The 21039-nt window shown below is 33.5% G+C and overlaps 1 protein-coding gene across 1 annotated transcript in view; it reads left to right on the plus strand.

Annotated features, from left to right (window-relative positions):
• The window catches only part of LOC142356344 (long-chain-fatty-acid--CoA ligase 4-like), a 71337-nt gene that overhangs the window by 24085 nt on the left and 26213 nt on the right, over positions 1–21039 (plus strand). Inside the window, exons 2-3 of the mRNA XM_075408273.1 lie at positions 17104–17389; positions 18127–18353. Of these exons, the coding sequence (XP_075264388.1) occupies positions 17115–17389; positions 18127–18353 (502 nt within the window). The 5' untranslated portion in view covers positions 17104–17114. The remainder of the gene's footprint in view (positions 1–17103; positions 17390–18126; positions 18354–21039) is intronic.

Here is a 21039-nt window from a genome sequence, read left to right on the forward strand (position 1 = left end):
TGATCTTAGCAAAAATTCCGAGATTTGGGAGTCCTGTTAAATGACTACCTGTACTAGAAAGTCAAGTAAAATCACAGATAAGGAAAGGAAATAGATTTCTGTATCTTCTTTGACGGAATTTGACTTTTAGAGTTAGCCAAGAAGTGAAGCCAGAACTGTTTAAATTTGTTTCTTCCAGTGTCTCTGTATGGAGTGGCATGTGGTTCAATGACAAAAAGTGACATCAATAATTTGAAACTGTTTTCAAAAGAAATCGCTAAAGTGGATGACAGGCGAGAACTCCACTATGACACGCAACGAAAGAATATAAACCTGCTGCCATTGACGATGTTCAAGCAAGTGGATAAAACCCCACTGTTTAAAAAAATGCACTCTAAAAAAACTCCATTGATCTGCCAGAAGTTGTGTAGACGAAACCGAGAGTCCCTTATGTAATTAAGCAACAAAATAAGCAAAAACAAAAATTTCAGAGCAAAAAGTCAATATCTAAATTCAAAAGCACCTAGTAACAACGTAAAAATGCAATCAGATAAAACCTTAACTACACAAACCTAGTTTTTGCTAATTATACAGGAGATGGAAATTTTCCTTAATGAAACTAGGTAACAAGTCGACAAAGAGTAGAAAAATTGAAGCGAAATTCATAAATCAATCAACTTTTTTTAAACAATTAATTTCAAAAGTCTTAAAAATCATTAGCTTATAAAACAATAATTCTTGATAAATTTAGCAAAATAATTTTGAAACCAACGTGACCAAGGTATGGTTAGACTAAGCCATCCGAACGGACTAAAGATACAGAAAAATTCAAAAAACTACAAAAACAAATTGTTGAAGGCATTAAACGGACATCATTAGCTATTATCTGGATAATGTATTTTTATTTCAGTTTTTTAATACTAATTCAGCTAAAATTATCAAAATTCATTTGGGTCACCTTTGAAAATCATTGGGATCTGTGATTACACGAATGTGCTAAAAGAAGAGAAAATAACACAAATATATCACTCACAAAACTGTTTTGAAAACGCATATACTCCAACAACAAAACATCAGTTACGACATAATGTCAGTTGACATGTCAATTTTTGAAGTACAGGGAATTGGATGGGACATCTCAATGATGAGAATAAGTTACATTTTGAGTGAAAGAACACCAACAACGAAACAGTTTGAGAAATCTTTTAAATTGAATAATATCATAAAATTTTTGACTAATCGCTAAAAACTGATCGCTTTGGGCAACTTCATTCATTCAATACCTGATTCAAAGTTTAGATTTGCGAGTCGTGTTCAATGGCGACCAGTACTAGAAAATCATGTAAAATCACAGATAAGGAAAGGAAATAGAGTTCTGTATCTTCTTTGACGGAATTTGACTTTTAGAGTTAGCCAAGAAGTGAAGCCAGAACTGTTTAAATTTGATTCTTCCAGTGTCTGTGTATGGAATGGCATGTGGTTCAATGACAAAAAGGGACATCAATAACTTGAAACTGTTTCAAAAGAAATCGCTAAGGTGGATGACAGGCGAGAACTCCACTATGACACGCAACGAAAGAATATAAACCTGCTGCCATTGACGATGTTCAAGCAATTGGATAAAACCCTACTGTTCGAAAAAATGCACTCTAAAAAACTCCATTGACCTGCCAGAAGTTGTGTAGACGAAACCGAGAGTCCCTTATGTAATTAACAACAAAATAAGCAGAAACAAATTTCAAGGCAAAAAGTCAAAATTTAAATTCAAAAGCACCTAATAACAACGTCAAAATGCAATCAGATAAAACCTTAACTACAGAAACCTAGTTTTTGCTAGTTATACAGCAGATAGAAATTTGCCTTAATGAAACTAGGTAACAAGTCGACAAAGAGGAGAAAAATTGAAGCGAAATTCATAAGTCAATCAACTTTTTTTAAACAATTAATTTCAAAAGTCTTAAAAATCATTAGCTTATAAAACAATAATTCTTGATAAATTTAGCAAAATAATTTTGAAACCAACGTGACCAAGGTATGGTTAGACTAAGCCATCCGAACGGACTAAAGATACAGAAAAATTCAAAAAACTACAAAAACAAATTGTTGAAGGCATTAAACGGACATCATTAGCTATTATCTGGATAATGTATTTTTATTTCAGTTTTTTAATACTAATTCAGCTAAAATTATCAAAATTCATTTGGGTCACCTTTGAAAATCATTGGGATCTGTGATTACACGAATGTGCTAAAAGAAGAGAAAATAACACAAATATATCACTCACAAAACTGTTTTGAAAACGCATATACTCCAACAACAAAACATCAGTTACGACATAATGTCAGTTGACATGTCAATTTTTGAAGTACAGGGAATTGGATGGGACATCTCAATGATGAGAATAAGTTACATTTTGAGTGAAAGAACACCAACAACGAAACAGTTTGAGAAATCTTTTAAATTGAATAATATCATAAAATTTTTGACTAATCGCTAAAAACTGATCGCTTTGGGCAACTTCATTCATTCAATACCTGATTCAAAGTTTAGATTTGCGAGTCGTGTTCAATGGCGACCAGTACTAGAAAATCATGTAAAATCACAGATAAGGAAAGGAAATAGAGTTCTGTATCTTCTTTGACGGAATTTGACTTTTAGAGTTAGCCAAGAAGTGAAGCCAGAACTGTTTAAATTTGATTCTTCCAGTGTCTGTGTATGGAATGGCATGTGGTTCAATGACAAAAAGGGACATCAATAACTTGAAACTGTTTCAAAAGAAATCGCTAAGGTGGATGACAGGCGAGAACTCCACTATGACACGCAACGAAAGAATATAAACCTGCTGCCATTGACGATGTTCAAGCAATTGGATAAAACCCTACTGTTCGAAAAAATGCACTCTAAAAAACTCCATTGACCTGCCAGAAGTTGTGTAGACGAAACCGAGAGTCCCTTATGTAATTAACAACAAAATAAGCAGAAACAAATTTCAAGGCAAAAAGTCAAAATTTAAATTCAAAAGCACCTAATAACAACGTCAAAATGCAATCAGATAAAACCTTAACTACAGAAACCTAGTTTTTGCTAGTTATACAGCAGATAGAAATTTGCCTTAATGAAACTAGGTAACAAGTCGACAAAGAGGAGAAAAATTGAAGCGAAATTCATAAGTGAATCAACTTTTTTTAAACAATTAATTTCAAAAGTCTTAAAAATCATTAGCTTATAAAACAATAATTCTTGATAAATTTAGCAAAATAATTATGAAACCAACGTGACCAAGGTTTGGTTAGACTAAGCCATCCGAACGGACTAAAGATACAGAAAAATTCAAAAAACTACAAAAACAAATTATTGAAGGCATTAAACGGACATCATTAGCTATTATCTGGATAATGTATTTTTATTTCAGTTTTTTAATACTAATTCAGCTAAAATTATCAAAATTCATTTGGGCCATCTTTGAAAATCATTGGGTCTGTGATTACCCGAATGTGCTAAAAGAAGAGAAAATAACATAAATATATCACTCACAAAACTGTTTTGAAAACGCATATACTTCAACAACAAAACATCAGTTACGACATAATGTCAGTTGACATGTCAATTTTTGAAGTACAGGGAATTGGATGGGACATATCAATGATGAGAATAAGTTACATGTTGAGTGAAAGAACACCAACAACGAAACAGTTTGAGAAATCTTTTAAATTGAATAATATCATAAAATTTTTGACTAATCGCTAAAATTTGATCACTTTGGGTAACTTCATTCATTCAATACCTGATTCCAAGCTTAGATTTGGGAGTCCTGTTCAATGACGACTTGTACTAGAAAATCATGTAAAATCACAGATAAGGAAAGGAAATAGAGTTCTGTATCTTCTTTGACGGAATTTGACTTTGAGAGTTAGCCAAGAAGTGAAGCCAGAACTGTTTAAATTTGATTCTTCCAGTGTCTGTGTATGGAATGGCATGTGGTTCAATGACAAAAAGTGACATCAATAACTTGAAACTGTTTCAAAAGAAATCGCTAAGGTGGATGACAGGCGAGAACTCCACTATGACACGCAACGAAAGAATATAAACCTGCTGCCATTGACGATGTTCAAGCAATTGGATAAAACCCTACTGTTCGAAAAAATGCACTCTAAAAAACTCCATTGATCTGCCAGAAATTGTGTAGACGAAACCGAGAGTCCCTTATGTAATTAACAACAAAATAAGCAGAAACAAATTTCAAGGCAAAAAGTCAATATCTAAATTCAAAAGAACCTAGTAACAACGTCAAAATGCAATCAGATAAAACCTTAATTACACACACCTATTTTTTGCTAATTATACAGCAGATGGCAATTTTCCTTAATGAAACTAGGTAACAAGTCGACAAAGAGGAGAAAAATTGAAGCGAAATTCATAAGTCAATCAACTTTTTTTAAACAATTAATTTCAAAAGTCTTAAAAATCATTAGCTTATAAAACAATAATTCTTGATAAATTTAGCAAAATAATTATGAAACCAACATGACCAGTGTTTGGTTAGACTAAGCCATCCGAACGGATTAAAGATACAGAAAAGTTCAAAAAACTACAAAAACAAATTGTTGAAGGCATTAAACGGACATCATTAGCTATTATCTTGATAATGTATTTTTATTTCAGTTTTTTAATATTAATTCAGCTAAGATTATCAAAATTCTATTGGGCCACCTTTGAAAATTATTGGGATCTGTGATTACACGAATGTGCTAAAAGAAGAGAAAATAACACAAATATATCACTCACAAAACTGTTTTGAAAACGCATATACTCCAACAACAAAACATCAGTTTCGACATAATGTCAGTTGACATGTCAATTTTTGAAGTACAGGGAATTGGATGGGACATCTCAATGATGAGAATAAGTTACATGTTGAGCGAAAGAACACCAACAACGAAACAGTTTGAGAAATCTTTTAAATTGAATAATATCATAAAATTTTTGACTAATCGCTAAAAACTGATCGCTTTGGGCAACTTCATTCATTCAATACCTGATTCCAAGCTTAGATTTGGGAGTACTGTTCAATGACGACCTGTACTAGAAAATCATGTAAAATCACAGATAAGGAAAGGAAATAGAGTTCTGTATCTTCTTTGACGGAATTTAACTTTTAGAGTTAGCCAAGAAGTGAAGCCAGAACTGTTTAAATTTGATTCTTCCAGTGTCTGTGTATGGAATGGCATGTGGTTCAATGACAAAAAGTGACATCAATAACTTGAAACTGTTTCAAAAGAAATCGCTAAGGTGGATGACAGGCGAGAACTCCACTATGACACGCAATGAAAGAATATAAACCTGCTGCCATTGACGATGTTCAAGCAATTGGATAAAACCCTACTGTTCGAAAAAATGCACTCTAAAAAACTCCATTGAGCTGCCAGAAGTTGTGTAGACGAAACCGAGAGTCCCTTATGTAATTAACAACAAAATAAGCAAAAACAAATTTCAAGGCAAAAAGTCAATATCTAAATTCAAAAGCACCTAGTAACAACGTCAAAATGCAATCAGATAAAACCTTAACTACACAAACCTAGTTTTTGCTAATTATACAGCAGATGGAAATTTTCCTTAATGAAACTAGGTAACAAATCGACAAAGAGGAGAAAAATTGAAGCGAAATTCATAAGTCAATCAACTTTTTTTAAACAATTAATTTCAAAAGTCTTAAAAATCATTAGCTTATAAAACAATAATTCTTGATAAATTTAGCAAAATAATTATGAAACCAACGTGACCAGTGCTTGGTTAGACTAAGCCATCCAAACGGACTAAAGATACAGAAAAGTTCAAAAAACTACAAAAACAAATTGTTGAAGGCATTAAACGGACATCATTAGCTATTATCTGGATAATGTATTTTTATTTCAGTTTTTTAATACTAATTCAGCTAAAATTATCAAAATTCATTTGGGCCATCTTTGAAAATCATTGGGATCTGTGGTTACCCGAATGTGCTAAAAGAAGAGAAAATAACACAAATATATCACTCACAAAACTGTTTTGAAAACGCATATACTCCAACAACAAAACATCAGTTACGACATAATGTCAGTTGACATGTCAATTTTTGAAAGTACAGGGAATTGGATGGGACATCTCAATGATGAGAATAAGTTATTTCAAGTTTGAGAAATCTTGCAAATTGAATAATATCATCAAAGTTTTGACTAATCGCTAAAAACTGATCGCTCTGGGCAACTTCATTCATTCAATACCTGATTCCAAGCTTAGATTTGGGAGGCCTGTTCAATGACGACCTGTACTAGAAAATCATGTAAAATCACAGATAAGGAAAGGAAATAGAGTTCTGTATCTTCTTTGACGGAATTTGACTTTTAGAGTTAGCCAAGAAGTGAAGCCAAAACTGTTTAAATTTGATTCTTCCAGTGTTTGTGTATGGAATGGCATGTGGTTCAATGACAAAAAGTGACATCAATAACTTGAAATTTTCAAAAAAAATCGCTAAGGTGGATGACAGGCGAGAACTCAACTACACAAACCTAGTTTTTGCTAATTATACAGCAGATGGAAATTTTCCTTAATGAAACTAGGTAACAAGTCGACAAAGAGGAGAAAAATTGAAGCGAAATTCATAAGTCAATCAACTTTTTTTAAACAATTAATTTCAAAAGTCTTAAAAATCATTAGCTTATAAAACAATAATTCTTGATAAATTTAGCAAAATAATTATGAAACCAACGTGACCAGTGTTTGGTTAGACTAAGCCATCCGAACGGACTAAAGATACAGAAAAGTTCAAAAAACTACAAAAACAAATTATTGAAGGCATTAAACGGACATCATTAGCTATTATCTGGATAATGTATTTTTATTTCAGTTTTTTAATACTAATTCAGCTAAAATTATCAAAATTCATTTGGGCCACCTTTGAAAATCATTGGGATCTGTGATTACCCGAATGTGTTAAAAGAAGAGAAAATAACACAAACATATCACTCACAAAACTGTTCTGAAAACGCATATACTCCAACAACAAAACATCAGTTACGACATAATGTCAGTTGACATGTCAATTTTTGAAGTACAGGGAATTGGATGGGAAATCTCATTGATGAGAATAAGTTATTTCAAGTTCGAGAAATCTTTTAAATGTAATAATATCATAAAATTTTTGACTAATCGCTAAAAACTGATCGCTTTGGGCAACTTCATTCATTCAATACCTGATTCCAAGCTTAGATTTGGGAGTCCTGTTCAATGACGACCTGTACTAGAAAATCATGTAAAATCACAGATAAGGAAAGGAAATAGAGTTCTGTATCTTCTTTGACGGAATTTGACTTTTAGAGTTAGCCAAGAAGTGAAGCCAGAACTGTTTAAATTTGATTCTTCCAGTGTCTCTGTATGGAATGGCATGTGGTTCAATGACAAAAAGTGACATCAATAACTTGAAACTGTTTCAAAAGAAATCGCTAAGGTGGATGACAGGCGAGAACTCCACTACACAAACCTAGTTTTTGCTAATTATACAGCAGATGGAAATTTTCCTTAATGAAACTAGGTAACAAGTCGACAAAGAGGAGAAAAATTGAAGCGAAATTCATAAGTCAATCAACTTTTTTTAAACAATTAATTTCAAAAGTCTTAAAAATCATTAGCTTATAAAACAATAATTCTTGATAAATTTAGCAAAATAATTATGAAACCAACGTGACCAGTGTTTGGTTAGACTAAGCCATCCGAACGCACTAAAGATACAGAAAAGTTCAAAAAACTACAAAAACAAATTATTGAAGGCATTAAACGGACATCATTAGCTATTATCTGGATAATGTATTTTTATTTCAGTTTTTTAATACTAATTCAGCTAAAATTATCAAAATTCATTTGGGCCACCTTTGAAAATCATTGGGATCTGTGATTACCCGAATGTGTTAAAAGAAGAGAAAATAACACAAATAAATCACTCACAAAACTGTTCTGAAAACGCATATACTCCAACAACAAAACATCAGTTACGACATAATGTCAGTTGACATGTCAATTTTTGAAGTACAGGGAATTGGATGGGACATCTCAATGATGAGAATAAGTTATTTCAAGTTTGAGAAATCTTTTAAATTGAATAATATCATAAAATTTTTGACTAATCGCTGAAAACTGATCGCTTTGGGCAACTTCATTCATTCAATACCTGATTCCAAGCTTAGATTTGGGAGTCCTGTTCAATGACGACCTGTACTAGAAAATCATGCAAAATCACAGATAAGGAAAGGAAATAGAGTTCTGTATCTTCTTTGACGGAATTTGACTTTTAGAGTTAGCCAAGAAGTGAAGCCAGAACTGTTTAAATTTGATTCTTCCAGTGTCTGTGTATGGAATGGCATGTGGTTCAATGACAAAAAGTGACATCAATAACTTGAAAGTATTTCAAAAGAAATCGCTAAGGTGGATGACAGGCGAGAACTCCACTACACAAACCTAGTTTTTGCTAATTATACAGCAGATGGAAATTTTCCTTAATGAAACTAGGTAACAAGTCGACAAAAAGGAGAAAAATTGAAGCGAAATTCATAAGTCAATCAAATTTTTTTAAACAATTAATTTCAAAAGTCTTAAAAATCATTAGCTTATAAAACAATAATTCTTGATAAATTTAGCAAAATAATTATGAAACCAACGTGACCAGTGTTTGGTTAGACTAAGCCATCAGAACGGACTAAAGTTACAGAAAAATTCAAAAAATTACAAAAACAAATTATTGAAGGCATTAAACGGACATCATTAGCTATTATCTGGATAATGTATTTTTATTTCAGTTTTTTAATACTAATTCAGCTAAATTTATCAAAATTCATTTGGGCCACCTTTGAAAATCATTGGGATCTGTGATTACCCGAATGTGATAAAAGAAGAGAAAATAACACAAATATATCACTCACAAAACTGTTTTGAAAACGCATATACTCCAACAACAAAACATCAGTTACGACATAATGTCAGTTGACATGTCAATTTTTGAAAGTACAGGGAATTGGATGGGACATCTCAATGATGAGAATAAGGTATTTCAAGTTTGAGAAATCTTTTAAATTGAATAATATCATCAAATTTTTGACTAATCGCTAAAAACTGATCGCTTTGGGCAACTTCATTCATTCAATACCTGATTCCAAGCTTAGATTTGGGAGTCCTGTTCAATGACGACCTGTACTAGAAAATCATGTAAAATCACAGATAAGGAAAGGAAATAGAGTTCTGTATCTTCTTTGACGGAATTTGACTTTTAGAACTAGCCAAGAAGTGAAGCCAGAACTGTTTAAATTTGATTCTTCCAGTGTCTGTGTATGGAATGGCATGTGGTTCAATGACAAAAAGTGACATCAATAACTTGAAACTGTTTCAAAAGAAATCGCTAAGGTGGATGACAGGCGAGAACTCCACTATGACACGCAACGAAAGAATATAAACCTGCTGCCATTGACGATGTTCAAGCAATTGGATAAAACCCTACTGTTCAAAAAAATGCACTCTAAAAAACTCCATTGATCTGCCAGAAGTTGTGATGACGAAACCGAGAGTCCCTTATGTAATTAACAACAAAATAAGCAAAAACAAATTTCAAGGCAAAAAGTCAATATCTAAATTCAAAAGCACCTAGTAACAACGTCAAAATGCAATCAGATAAAACCTTAACTACACACACCTAGTTTTTGCTAATTATACAGCAGATGGAAATTTTCCTTAATGAAACTAGGTAACAAGTCGACAAAGAGGAGAAAAATTGAAGCGAAATTCATAAGTCAATCAACTTTTTTTAAACAATTAATTTCAAAAGTCTTAAAAATCATTAGCTTATAAAACAATAATTCTTGAAAAATTTAGCAAAATAATTATGAAACCAACGTGACCAGTGTTTGGTTAGACTAAGCCATCAGAACGGACTAAAGATACAGAAAAATTCAAAAAACTACAAAAACAAATTATTGAAGGCATTAAATGGACATCATTAGCTATTATCTGGATAATATGTATTTTTATTTCAGTTTTTTATACTAATTCAGCTAAAATTATCAAAATTCATTTGGGCCACCTTTGAAAATCATTGGGATCTGTGATTACCCGAATGTGCTAAAAGAAGAGAAAATAACACCAATATATCACTCACAAAACTGTTTTGAAAACGCATATACTCCAACAACAAAACATCAGTTACGACATAATGTCAGTTGACATGTCAACTTTTGAAGTACAGGGAATTGGATCGGTCATCTCAATGATGAGAATAAGTTACATGTTGAGCGAAAGAACAACAACAACGAAACAGTTTGAGAAATCTTTTAAATTGATTAATATCATAAAATTTTTGACTGATCGCTAAAAACTGATTGCTTTGAGCAACTTCATTCATTCATTCAATACCTGATTCCAAGTTTATGGGGCTTGTCAGCATTTTATGGCTGCATGAAGATTAAAAATACCCGTCAATAGAATTGAGCGAGAAAAGTGTCGAGCGAAAAGCCATTAAAAAATAGTTTTCATTAAAAACTTCTCCATTTTCAAACAATTTTTAAGAGCAATGGGACTCTTTTAAGAATATGACTATTAACAATGAAGGTATATTAAAACCACAAAATTTTTGAGGAAACCCGTAGTATCAACGCCATTAATTTCAATGGATTTCAACGGAAGCCATTAAATACGCTAAATTGTGCCTCGACGGGACAACAACGATGTTTTTTGTTCATAGATCATCAGTGAGACATTACACTGACTATGAAAGCAACAACAAATACAGGGAAAACCCAAAAATTTAGTAGAAATGCGAGAAAAAGTGTCGGGGCCATTTAAACATAAGCTTTTCTCTGAAAACAATGTCTATTATCCATTGAACATTTTCTCTAAGTTAATGGAAATTATCAATTTTAGGATAACGTGATAAGATTAAAAAAGGAACCAAAATTACAAAAAAATAACCAAACATTGAAAAAATTCTGAAAACTCGTGCATCGAAGTCATAAAACCAATTGTTAGAAGATAAAACCGCTAACTCGACAAATTTTGGTTGAAGTGGAAAAGTGGAAAAAAAGTCCTGTCATGACTCAGACTGACTTACAGTTCACGAATTTAAGTTTAAGATGGGTTAATGGTCAGAAAAAGTTGCGATAAAAAATATTTTTAAAGTCTTGACAGCCATTAAATTCATTTGCTTTCAACGGATGTCAAAAAATACGCTCAGTAAAGCCTCGATGAGAGAACTGGGAGAACAATGATGTTTTCAATCATAGGTAATCAATAAGACATCACAAGAGATCTTATGACTATGAATACAACAATAAATCCAGTCAAAAGTCAAAAATTCAGTAGAAAAGTGCGAAAAGAAAAGTGTCGAAGCCATCGGAACCCTACGTTTTTCTCTGAAAACTTTATCTATGATCCATTGAATGTGATAAGATTTCAAAAGCTACCAATAATACCAGAATTTCCAAAACTTCAATTTGAACTCTTGTGGCATTGAAGTCAATTGACCAATAGCTAGAAGATAAAATTGCTAAGCAGAATAATTTGGTTGCATTATGAAGGAAAGGAGTCCTGTAATTGCTGAGACTGACTTATAGTTCACGAAATTTAGTTTTTGATTAGTTAATGTTGAAAAAAATTCCGAAAATTCTGTCTCATAGTCTTAACAGCCATTAGCTGTCAGTTTAAAGCACTAGATAGGTTCGCTGAATGGTCATTACAAAAGCTATTGCACTTTTAGTCAACGAGTTTATAACGCAGGACTCCAAAAAATTAGTAAAACCTCAAAAAGAAAACCAGAATTTATTTTAAATTTACGAAAACGGAGTCGAATCCAAAAAAAACATGAGCGATTCCTTGAAAACGAATTTGTTTATTCATTGGCTTCATTTGACTGTAAATGAGGTTTTTTAAAAATGGAATTTCGATATTCTAGGTGACTTAAAAAAAAAACAAAAAAAATGATGAAAAATTTTCTAAAAAAAGCTCTCAAATAGAATTAGAATTTGTTTGATAGTAAACTTCCATATTAGACCAGAACTAGTCTTTTTTAATAGCCGCACAGCGATAGCTGGGGCTATTATTGGCTTTCTTTTTTATTTCGTCGTCATGATTTTTGTTACGACCATATGACGTCACAGCCTCTTTTTGTTCATTCGTTCATGCAATTTCAACTGAATTGCATGCGTGACGTCATTTTTCGCTCTTGGTGGAGCGAGTTTTTTTGTCCATTCGCGTGATTAAATTTTTGGTCAGACTTGACTTACCTCACTCTCAAAAATGACTTCCTCACTTTGAAATTGACTTTTATTTACTTTAATTCAAAGAGATAAGGTCAAATGGGTGTGTGTCACTCTAAATGAAGGTTATTTGAGATCAACTAATAGAGGCAGCAATAACTTATACAGATTTTTAATAAAAATTTAACAGATCAGCCATCAATGAAAAGACAATTTTTTTTGGTCTGTCTTTACCTTTTTTTTAGACTGCCGATCTACGAATCTATTGCGGCTATTTTCTGGCAATCTGCCGGCTATGTTATAGCCTTTTGTCTATTAGGAATACAAAATTGATTCATTTTGGGGCGTGAAGCCTAATTTTGAATTACTTTTTTAATAGAAAAAATCAGTTTGAATGAAAATTCCCCTAAACGCGAACAAAATCATGCCAAATACCCCGTGTTCACACAAAATTTTAAACTTCAATAACTCCTCGAAAAAAACGAAATTCAAAAAAATCTTTTTAATGATGAATTCTACGCTGGACGAGCTTTTCAATGATACCATTAACATTTCTCTACGACGAATATATCGATCGGCCAAAATTGTCAACAAAAAAACCCATTTGAGTATATAGTTCCTCCCCCCACATGTGGGGTCGGAACAATATAGCAATTTTTCTTTCTCTGGAAGTATTGCCTCTTAAGAGGTTTATCATTTATTTGGACAGTAAACCAACCTGAGTTGCAAAAAATATTTAATTAAGGAGGCAATAAGAGGCTCCATTATAGTCGGCTGTTCTCGGCCTATTTAGTAACTTCATTACAACGATTTATTTTGTGGCAACAACAGAAAAATGGGAACTGAGAGGCACCGTTAACAGTAAACTTAACTTTTAAATTTATCAAAAGGCAGGTTAAAACTTATTAATCATCCCTTCTCAAAAATTTTCCCTTTTGCATCGGCGCCACGCTACGAAAATTAACATCTATTCTGGTATCTAGATTGGTTTCTGAAAACAAAGTACAACTTATTTTCATCAGTCGCATCAACGTGCTTATATTAGTAGTAGTAGTAGTAGTAGTAGTAGTAGTAGTAGTAGTAGTAGTAGTAGTAGTAGTAGTAGTAGTAGTAGTAGTAGTAGTAGTAGTAGTAGTAGTAGTAGTAGTAGTAGTAGTAGTAGTAGTAGTAGTAGTAGTAGTAGTAGTAGTAGTAGTAGTAGTAGTAGTAGTAGTAGTAGTAGTAGTAGTAGTAGTAGTAGTAGTAGTAGTAGTAGTAGTAGTAGTAGTAGTAGTAGTAGTAGTAGTAGTAGTAGTAGTAGTAGTAGTAGTAGTAGTAGTAGTAGTAGTAGTAGTAGTAGTAGTAGTAGTAGTAGTAGTAGTAGTAGTAGTAGTAGTAGTAGTAGTAGTAGTAGTAGTAGTAGTAGTAGTAGTAGTAGTAGTAGTAGTAGTAGTAGTAGTAGTAGTAGTAGTAGTAGTAGTAGTAGTAGTAGTAGTAGTAGTAGTAGTAGTAGTAGTAGTAGTAGTAGTAGTAGTAGTAGTAGTAGTAGTAGTAGTAGTAGTAGTAGTAGTAGTAGTAGTAGTAGTAGTAGTAGTAGTAGTAGTAGTAGTAGTAGTAGTAGTAGTAGTAGTAGTAGTAGTAGTAGTAGTAGTAGTAGTAGTAGTAGTAGTAGTAGTAGTAGTAGTAGTAGTAGTAGTAGTAGTAGTAGTAGTAGTAGTAGTAGTAGTAGTAGTAGTAGTAGTAGTAGTAGTAGTAGTAGTAGTAGTAGTAGTAGTAGTAGTAGTAGTAGTAGTAGTAGTAGTAGTAGTAGTAGTAGTAGTAGTAGTAGTAGTAGTAGTAGTAGTAGTAGTAGTAGTAGTAGTAGTAGTAGTAGTAGTAGTAGTAGTAGTAGTAGTAGTAGTAGTAGTAGTAGTAGTAGTAGTAGTAGTAGTAGTAGTAGTAGTAGTAGTAGTAGTAGTAGTAGTAGTAGTAGTAGTAGTAGTAGTAGTAGTAGTAGTAGTAGTAGTAGTAGTAGTAGTAGTAGTAGTAGTAGTAGTAGTAGTAGTAGTAGTAGTAGTAGTAGTAGTAGTAGTAGTAGTAGTAGTAGTAGTAGTAGTAGTAGTAGTAGTAGTAGTAGTAGTAGTAGTAGTAGTAGTAGTAGTAGTAGTAGTAGTAGTAGTAGTAGTAGTAGTAGTAGTAGTAGTAGTAGTAGTAGTAGTAGTAGTAGTAGTAGTAGTAGTAGTAGTAGTAGTAGTAGTAGTAGTAGTAGTAGTAGTAGTAGTAGTAGTAGTAGTAGTAGTAGTAGTAGTAGTAGTAGTAGTAGTAGTAGTAGTAGTAGTAGTAGTAGTAGTAGTAGTAGTAGTAGTAGTAGTAGTAGTAGTAGTAGTAGTAGTAGTAGTAGTAGTAGTAGTAGTAGTAGTAGTAGTAGTAGTAGTAGTAGTAGTAGTAGTAGTAGTAGTAGTAGTAGTAGTAGTAGTAGTAGTAGTAGTAGTAGTAGTAGTAGTAGTAGTAGTAGTAGTAGTAGTAGTAGTAGTAGTAGTAGTAGTAGTAGTAGTAGTAGTAGTAGTAGTAGTAGTAGTAGTAGTAGTAGTAGTAGTAGTAGTAGTAGTAGTAGTAGTAGTAGTAGTAGTAGTAGTAGTAGTAGTAGTAGTAGTAGTAGTAGTAGTAGTAGTAGTAGTAGTAGTAGTAGTAGTAGTAGTAGTAGTAGTAGTAGTAGTAGTAGTAGTAGTAGTAGTAGTAGTAGTAGTAGTAGTAGTAGTAGTAGTAGTAGTAGTAGTAGTAGTAGTAGTAGTAGTAGTAGTAGTAGTAGTAGTAGTAGTAGTAGTAGTAGTAGTAGTAGTAGTAGTAGTAGTAGTAGTAGTAGTAGTAGTAGTAGTAGTAGTAGTAGTAGTAGTAGTAGTAGTAGTAGTAGTAGTAGTAGTAGTAGTAGTAGTAGTAGTAGTAGTAGTAGTAGTAGTAGTAGTAGTAGTAGTAGTAGTAGTAGTAGTAGTAGTAGTAGTAGTAGTAGTAGTAGTAGTAGTAGTAGTAGTAGTAGTAGTAGTAGTAGTAGTAGTAGTAGTAGTAGTAGTAGTAGTAGTAGTAGTAGTAGTAGTAGTAGTAGTAGTAGTAGTAGTAGTAGTAGTAGTAGTAGTAGTAGTAGTAGTAGTAGTAGTAGTAGTAGTAGTAGTAGTAGTAGTAGTAGTAGTAGTAGTAGTAGTAGTAGTAGTAGTAGTAGTAGTAGTAGTAGTAGTAGTAGTAGTAGTAGTAGTAGTAGTAGTAGTAGTAGTAGTAGTAGTAAAAGACTTAAATTCCAACAAGAGGAATACATAGTAAAAGAAAGACATGACAGTACAAATTAACAAATCACAGTAGCAAATTAAGATCTGCAGTCCACACAGCGACATTTAAGAAAATATGTACATGGCCGAAAGTAATTAAAAGAAAGTGTTTTGGCTATGAGAAAATTATCTAAATTCTTACAAAAAATATTGAAAGATGACCTAAAGTCAATGACGTTGATAGAAATTAAGTAATTGGCGGAGTGGATAGTTCGACTAAGAAAACAGTTGTCAGTTTTGAATTTTTTGTTCAACGGTTGTTCAAAAAAGGTTTTGACTGATCCTCGGGAGCTGAGTGTCGTACTATTGACATGCAGCTTTAAGTCACTCTCCATTGTTCCATGCCAAGTTTTCCATAGTAGAATAAGGTCAGCTCGCGCAATTTGATAGCAAATTGGATACAAATTTAGTTTTGAAAGTGTCTCGTTGTAATCCTCAGACCTAATAACCCAGCGCAACACTTTGCGCTGAAACTTTTCTAACACTTTCAAAATACCAGTTGTAATACACCAAGCTTGGGAGCAGTAAAGTAGCACAGATAGAATCATCGTTTGGTACAACGTTTTCTTGCGGAGAATAGAAACTTGAAACGGTATGCTTCTTTTCAAAAAATTAAAAATTTTATTACATTTCGCAAGTTTCGTCTTAACATGTGTTGTCCAACAGAGATCTTCAGTAACTAGCATTCCCAAATCCATAATCTCTCTAGTGAAAAGAATTTCCGCTTCTCCTAGAAATAAGGGAGACTGGCTGCATTTAAAGTTCATCGCTTTACACTTTTCAGGATGAAATTCAAGTTGATTTTTGCGTGACCATTCATAAATACCATTGATGTCACATTGCAGACCTTCGAAACAATCAACGCATAGCAGCTTTAGGTCGTCGGCATATAAGTAAACATGGGAGTTTTGCACATGGTCAACATATTTTGCACATGGTCAACATATTAAGGAATTAAAGATTCCCCATCCTCGTTCAGCTGCTCTAGACCGTAAATTTAAATTTCGTGCGATGCGCATTTGCATGCTTGTGTTACTCTTGTGTCTTCCCTGAGGTTGCAAGCGATATGATCTACATATTGTTCGAAAAATTTGTGTGGTGTTTCAATCGAAAGCTGATGTTAGTTCGATTATTAGCAGATCGAAACCGAATCTTCTCTTAGTCTTATGAGATATGCTTTGGCACCATGCATGAAATAATTTTCGCATTGATCGGATTTTACTTCTTTCCCCGAGAAAATAACCGGTAACTCCACTCACTACGAAAACTATCCGCATTGATTAAAGACCTAGCTACGCCATCATCTAGTTTCAGCCACACTACTTGTTCAAATGATTTCATCCTAAAAGTTGCCTAAAATTACTCCATCAAAAAGTGATGCCTCCCGTACCCGAACCACTTGATTAAATGTACAATTGTGTCGTTAGACTACAATTGCACTCTTTCAAAGTTTTTATCCTCCAAAGTGATCGTTGACTAACTCCCAAATAGATCAGGCGGAAAAGGTCGTCTCTTTTCCCCGAAATAATTACTTTAGTCTTCACCAGTGTAAAGTAATCTACAAAAAGCACTGAAATTGTTTCAGACGTTTATCATGTCTGGCGTCGGACGGAAAATCGAGGGTTTGATAACCAATCTTCTCATTTTCTTTGGCGATGTGGTTGCTCTGATAACGTACATACCCAATTACATCCTTGCCTTGAGAGACATCACCATGTCACAACGACAGCGTGCTCTACCAAGTGGATCCAGTGAAAAGGAGATTATTTACGATCATGCCGATGTTGTTGAAAACAGGCATTCAAATGTGAATTCATTTTACAAAGACGCCAAATCTGTTTATGAACAATGGAAGATTGCAGTGGAACGGTAAGAAGGTTTATTTAACCGGATACTTGACAATTTACCCAATGCCATTCTACCCAATTTATTCCCTTTGATCTTTTTTGTTAATAATCCGATTACAAATTGGCACTCGGTATTACAAGAATATTTTTTATCATACTTGTTGGTTTCATATCAATTCAACGAGCCGCCGAGGCATGGCCATGGCTATAAATCGTTCCGGTAGTTTTAACATTAGGATAAAATATTGGTTATATTGCGGGTATTTTGTTTTTGTCACTTTGGGTATATTGGCATTGGGTATTTTGTCGTAACACCATTTCTGAATTTATTTCCTTTTCCCTCCCAGTTACGGCAAAATTTAAGATTGTTAAGTTCTATTTTTATAAAGAGTACTTCTTTAGTAACGAATTAAGTGAAAAAATAAAGTCTGAAATTTGCTTTCGTGCGAAAGCAAAGTTGACTCTTTTTACTCCCTCTAAACAATGCTGACCTTATTCTTACGTAAAATGGAGCTAGAACAAAACAAACATCAAAGACGCCAAAAAAGGATCGGGCAAAAAATGTCAATTAACTTTTCACTAAGCAAGAAACTGAACTTAACTAGATTTCTCGAACTGAATTATTGGGAGCAGGAGAGCGAGCCATGAAGAAAAGATTTCAGTATTGAAAATGATGTCCTTTATATTCGCATCTGGTCAAGTAAAATTGTGAGCTAGAAATTTGCTTTAGCTTCTTGATCATGTTACCAATTTATTTAGATTCAAACATCGTGACTGTGTGGGTTATCGCCAAATCCTCTCGGAAGAAGATGAGAAACAGCCAAATGGGAAAATCTTCCAAAAGTATGTGATGGGTGGATACACTTGGTTGTCCTATGCCGAAATTGAGGAAGCAGCCGATGATTTTGGAAGAGCTTTGGCAGTTTTGGTAGGAAAAAACAACCGGGAGAAAGAATTGTCGAACAACAACATCGTTATATTCTCAGGTTATTTTTTGCAGAGCTCTAAAAGGTTACTTCGCAAACAATTTCAAAACCGACAAAAACAACCCGTCTTTCAGCTAAGGAATCGAAATGAGCGTAGTAACTTTCAGGTAAAATGAGAGTGATCGAAAACGAGTAAATAGTGTTCATGTAAACAGCTACATTTCTGTTCAGCAGAATTGTTTCTTCTCTTGTTTTTTTTATAGCTGCGAAGTTGTAAGCTGAGCAGAGCTATATTGCGGCGATCTTGGTTTTTTGTTTCGTCGTCTGACGCTTTTTTCGTTTTACATTTTGTTCGCACAGCAAAGCTGAAAAAGTCAAGTTTTCTGAATGACTTCTTCCTCTCACTAACGGCATTTGCGCGCGTGACGTCATTTCTCACTCTTTCTAGCAAAAGTTTTTAGCTCATTTGCGTGATTAGATTTTGATCATACGTGACTTACTTCACTCAATAAAATGACTTTTGCACTATAACTTAAGTTTAATTTGAGTTAGTTTAAGGTCAGCGGAACTAATATGTGTAATAAAGGTCCCTTATAAAAAGGCTTCTGCGCAATTAATTTTAACAAGCGTTATTAATAGCCGCGTCAGCAATTCCAGGCGGCTATTATAGCGCTCCTAATTTTTTTCTACTTCGTCTAAACAGATTTTTGTTTCGTCTTACCCTGACTTTCATGACTTTGATGACTTTGAGTTTTCAAAACGGGATAAACCGGTAAAGCTCTGCGGGCATCAAGTTTCATTAGGGGCTCTTAGCCGCGTTTGGTAGTCCTTCAAGTACTTAGAGTGGTGAAGTTACTGGGAACTTACATCGCTTAAGAAATGACTTGTGAAATCACTTAATGAACTTTAAATTTTATGACAATTTACTATTTAAAGATGAATAGTGTGCATCTAAGTATTGCCAAACCTGTTTTCCCTAATTCTTGAGTATTAGAGTCTTGAGTTTATGGTTTCAAATATTATTTTTGAATAAGCTCCCTTAGGGCTTTTTCCTTATAGAGCGTATGTGTCTCATAAAAATGACAGACCGGATCTAACCCAAAAAGTCTAGTGGTCTATTAAAGGACTGGTGGTCAATCTGGCTATCTTTTTTAGTTCTAGGCTTGAGGCGTCTATCGCGGTTTTTTTCCGGCAATCTGCCGGCTATGTTTAATTTATCGCTGAATGTTTTTTACATAGCTTTTTGAGCGGCGTCGATAGACTTTTCAACTTATATCTGTCTCTGTTTCTATCTCTATTATACGGCACGCAATTCGTCTATTCTTTCGCAGCTATTCCGGCAATCTGGCGGCTATGTTGTAGAAGTTAATTTCGTGCCGATGACATCAGCCATTTGAAATATATCCCAGATAGTGAAGAAAGTCAAATCGGTGGCGCGAAAAGTTGGTATAACAAAAGTTGAATACGAAAAACCAGAATAGCTCAAATAATTGCTACATCGGGAACAAATAAGGCATTACAATAAAGGACTTCAAACAAAATTGGAAAGTTGTGGTTCTCACAGATTCTGTTGAGTCGCATTTATTTGTGTTTTTGTGTTGCTTTGAAATGAAGTTTGGAGCAATTTTGTGAGTTAATTGTGTCTTTTTAATCCAATTGTTAATTTTTGGTCACACCAGTTTTACTGTGACCGATTTGACTTTGTTTGAGTTTTTCAGTTTGAGTTTTTTTCTTAAATCAAAATAGCTTTTATTCAGAAATGAGGCGACTGAGCTCGAATTGCGCTGGGTAACTAGAAAATCATATCAAATGCTTATCTTAATGCAGAGACTCTGTTTAACACTGTTTCCGTTGTTTGAAAGCATTTTTTTTATTGTTCATCGATTGTATTTTAATGGCAGCTTCAGCCATTCAGTCTCATATTTTGCTCCTATTAACTTTTTTCAAGCAAAAATGATTATATATCACCAAATTTCAAGTATAATGCTTTATACTGTTTTTTAATGTCATTTTAGTGAAATAATACTTGGTTCCATTGATTTTGTTTCTGTCCAGTTTGACTTTTTTCCCCTAGAATTCTTGACTCTATCTAATAATTAGAGAAGTAATTTTGAATCGATTACTGTAACGGGCAGAGATGAGACTAGCAAAGCCGAGCTGTAACAAAACGCGGAACGATTCAACGAGGCACCAAAAGTAATTCTTCTATTGTTTTAGACCACCTATCCAAGTAGGGAATGGGAGTCTTTTCACAAACCTTTTTGCTCATTTCTGAGAAAAACAGTTGCAGACAACTCTGCTAAATCAAGAGAGCATTCAAAACAAAGAAGTCAAGTCAGAATGTCTAACTCTATTGAAGGAGAAGAATCGAATGCTCATCAACTTCGAGTCATTTTTGAAAACAGTTACAGGACAATCATTTTTACGTGTTCAAAATTGTGTAGAGTTTGCAAATTTTTACAGTTTTATGAGAATCGCTATTTATTGTTGAAAAACTTCTAGCTCTTAAGAAACTGAATTTGTAAGCTTATTGCGAAACATCTTGTCTAAACTAATTGCTACAATAGAGGCCACTTAGGGCTAGGAATTGTTAATAGTTTGTTCTTTAGCGCTACACGACGCCAAATTTTACATCAAATGGAAGATTTCTCTCTGGTTAAATTAGTTGGAGCATCACAATATAATTTATTCTAATTTGCTTTCTGAATTGGAATTTTCTATCACCTATGATATGCCAATTATGTTT

The sequence above is a fragment of the Convolutriloba macropyga genome, chromosome 2, assembly GCF_964194025.1.
Source record: "Convolutriloba macropyga chromosome 2, txConMacr16.3, whole genome shotgun sequence".
Lineage (NCBI taxonomy): Eukaryota > Metazoa > Xenacoelomorpha > Acoela > Convolutidae > Convolutriloba > Convolutriloba macropyga.